The sequence below is a fragment of the Nansenia antarctica genome (genome assembly GCF_963989245.1).
Source record: "Nansenia antarctica genome assembly, chromosome: 13".
Taxonomy (NCBI): domain Eukaryota; kingdom Metazoa; phylum Chordata; class Actinopteri; order Argentiniformes; family Microstomatidae; genus Nansenia; species Nansenia antarctica.
In genome coordinates this window covers 30039948-30041946 of record NC_137683.1, presented here as the reverse complement: position 1 = coordinate 30041946, position 1999 = coordinate 30039948, and the positions used below count along the sequence as shown (strand labels likewise).

The window sequence follows — 1999 nt, the reverse complement described above, 5'->3', positions numbered from 1 at the left end:
CCAGGCTGAGAGGACCATGCCTTAGATACACCAGGCTGAGAGGACCATGCCTTAGATACACCAGGCTGAGAGGACCATGCCTTAGATACACCAGGCTGAGAGGACCATGCCTTAGATACACCAGGCTGAGAGGACCATGCCTTAGATACACCAGGCTGAGAGGACCATGCCTTAGATACACCAGGCTGAGAGGACCATGCCTTAGATACACCAGGCTGAGAGGACCATGCCTTAGATCTTAGATACACCAGACTGACAGCATAGGGTTGCAAAATTCCCGCAAGTTTCCCGGGAAACTTTCTTATCATTTCCAACGTTTTCATACTGAAACCCCACGTGGAAACGTTGGAAATGATCGGGAAAGTTTCCCAAACTTGTGGGGATTTTGCAACCCTTCTGACGCAGTGACGGAGCGTTGGACAGAACTCGCTGTTCCAGTCGGGGGGAAAAGCTGAAGAATGTTTAACTGGACAGGAGAGAGAGAGAGAGAGAATGAGTGGCCACATGCCGTCAATGACTATGGAGAAATGGAAATGGAGAGACTTCTGAGGAGATTGTATTTTATGATATTATCTTTTTTTGTTGTTGCCCTTTTTATTTTTTTTACAATTGACTTGTCGAGGTTATGGGAGAATATGTTATTAGGAAGCTTTTAAAAGACCAGGAAATACCAGAAATACCACCGCTCATCTGTTCATCAAACTTCAGCTGAGGTGCTGGAACTGAAGAGTATCAGTAGAGTGCAAAACAACAGCATCCACACACTCAAACACTGTGCAAAAAAAGATAAACAATTTTTATATACTACTAGTTTTTTTTTTTTGTTGTTGCAGTGTTTGCGTGTGCGGATGCTGTTATTTTGCACTCTAAAGACCAGGAAATGAAACATGAATCTTCTGGAAGAGAATGATGTTGATATGACACTGTAACACCACAGAGATGCTGGATCTCTGCTGGAACATCCCTCTTGTCTGTGTTAAAAGAAGGAAGTGCGTGCGTGTAGTGAACACTGGATTTCAAACTGTCGCTCTTGATTTTAAGGGTCATTTATGTGATTTAAGGGTCATTTAGGTGAGTTCAGCACCTCTAAGCCTACTCCTCCATAAGGCCATTGTTAGGAAACACCCAGTTAAAGATGGTCCATCGTACCACAACGTCAGTGAGTCTGCCAGTCTCATATACAACCACTGCCAAGCGAGAGGTTATCAGGTCTTCATGTTCACGGGCTGCCATAGGAATGCGTCGACACTCGACAGACAACCCATAATGATCAGTCACACACACGTCAGTGAAGGCCATCATTCCTGCCATACCCCGGAGCCTCCTCCCATACAGACAGACAAGGTGAACCGGAATATCCTTAAGAATCACACCCACCAACGCCCAGGGGGAAAAACAAACTTTAGAAATCAAGATAACAGGAGGAGGCTGTTGAGTGAACCATACAGGACTTTTGACTATCAGGTGAAGAAATCTTGGAAGTGCCTTTTCAAATCGATTTCACTAGAATCACATTTCCCAACTGCCTCTCTCCTCTGAGGTTGATACTTAGCGCCATTTTGGAGAGAACAGAACTCTTCAAAAACAGATTCCAGATAGTACCGTTCTCTGGTTAAGAATATACTTCCTAGCGAACATTTTGGAGTGTATTCACTTTGTTTGTGTTCTAATCCTAAACTGAAATGTACATAGGACCTGTATATATGTACATGTATAGAAGTTGTCCTGGTAAAATAGAGCCTACGTGTGTAGTTGAGGCATCTCTCACTGTAGCTATGGCAACAGACAAGACTGTACTAGCTCTGATGACCAAGTTCAAACCGACCTCCAGTCCCCCTTCACCTAGACACTTCTAATAGAGCTGAAAAGGATTGGATTGGTCTAGTCCAGTGGTTCTCAAACCTCTCCTCAGGGACCCCCAGCCGCTCCACATATCTGATCTGTTTCCACCACCACCAGCACACCTGATTCAACTAACCAAGTATAAATCAATTATGAT

At 44.2% G+C, this 1999-nt stretch overlaps 1 protein-coding gene across 1 annotated transcript in view; it reads left to right on the top strand.

Moving 5' to 3' along the window:
- chd3 (chromodomain helicase DNA binding protein 3) overlaps nucleotides 1–9 on the top strand; it is a gene marked incomplete at its 3' end in the record, with an annotated part of 5414 nt that extends 5405 nt beyond the window's left edge. Inside the window, exon 6 of the mRNA XM_080544194.1 lies at nucleotides 5–9. Within this exon, the coding sequence (XP_080400320.1) occupies nucleotides 5–9 (5 nt within the window). The remainder of the gene's footprint in view (nucleotides 1–4) is intronic.
- Between the last annotated feature and the right edge of the window lie 1990 nt (nucleotides 10–1999).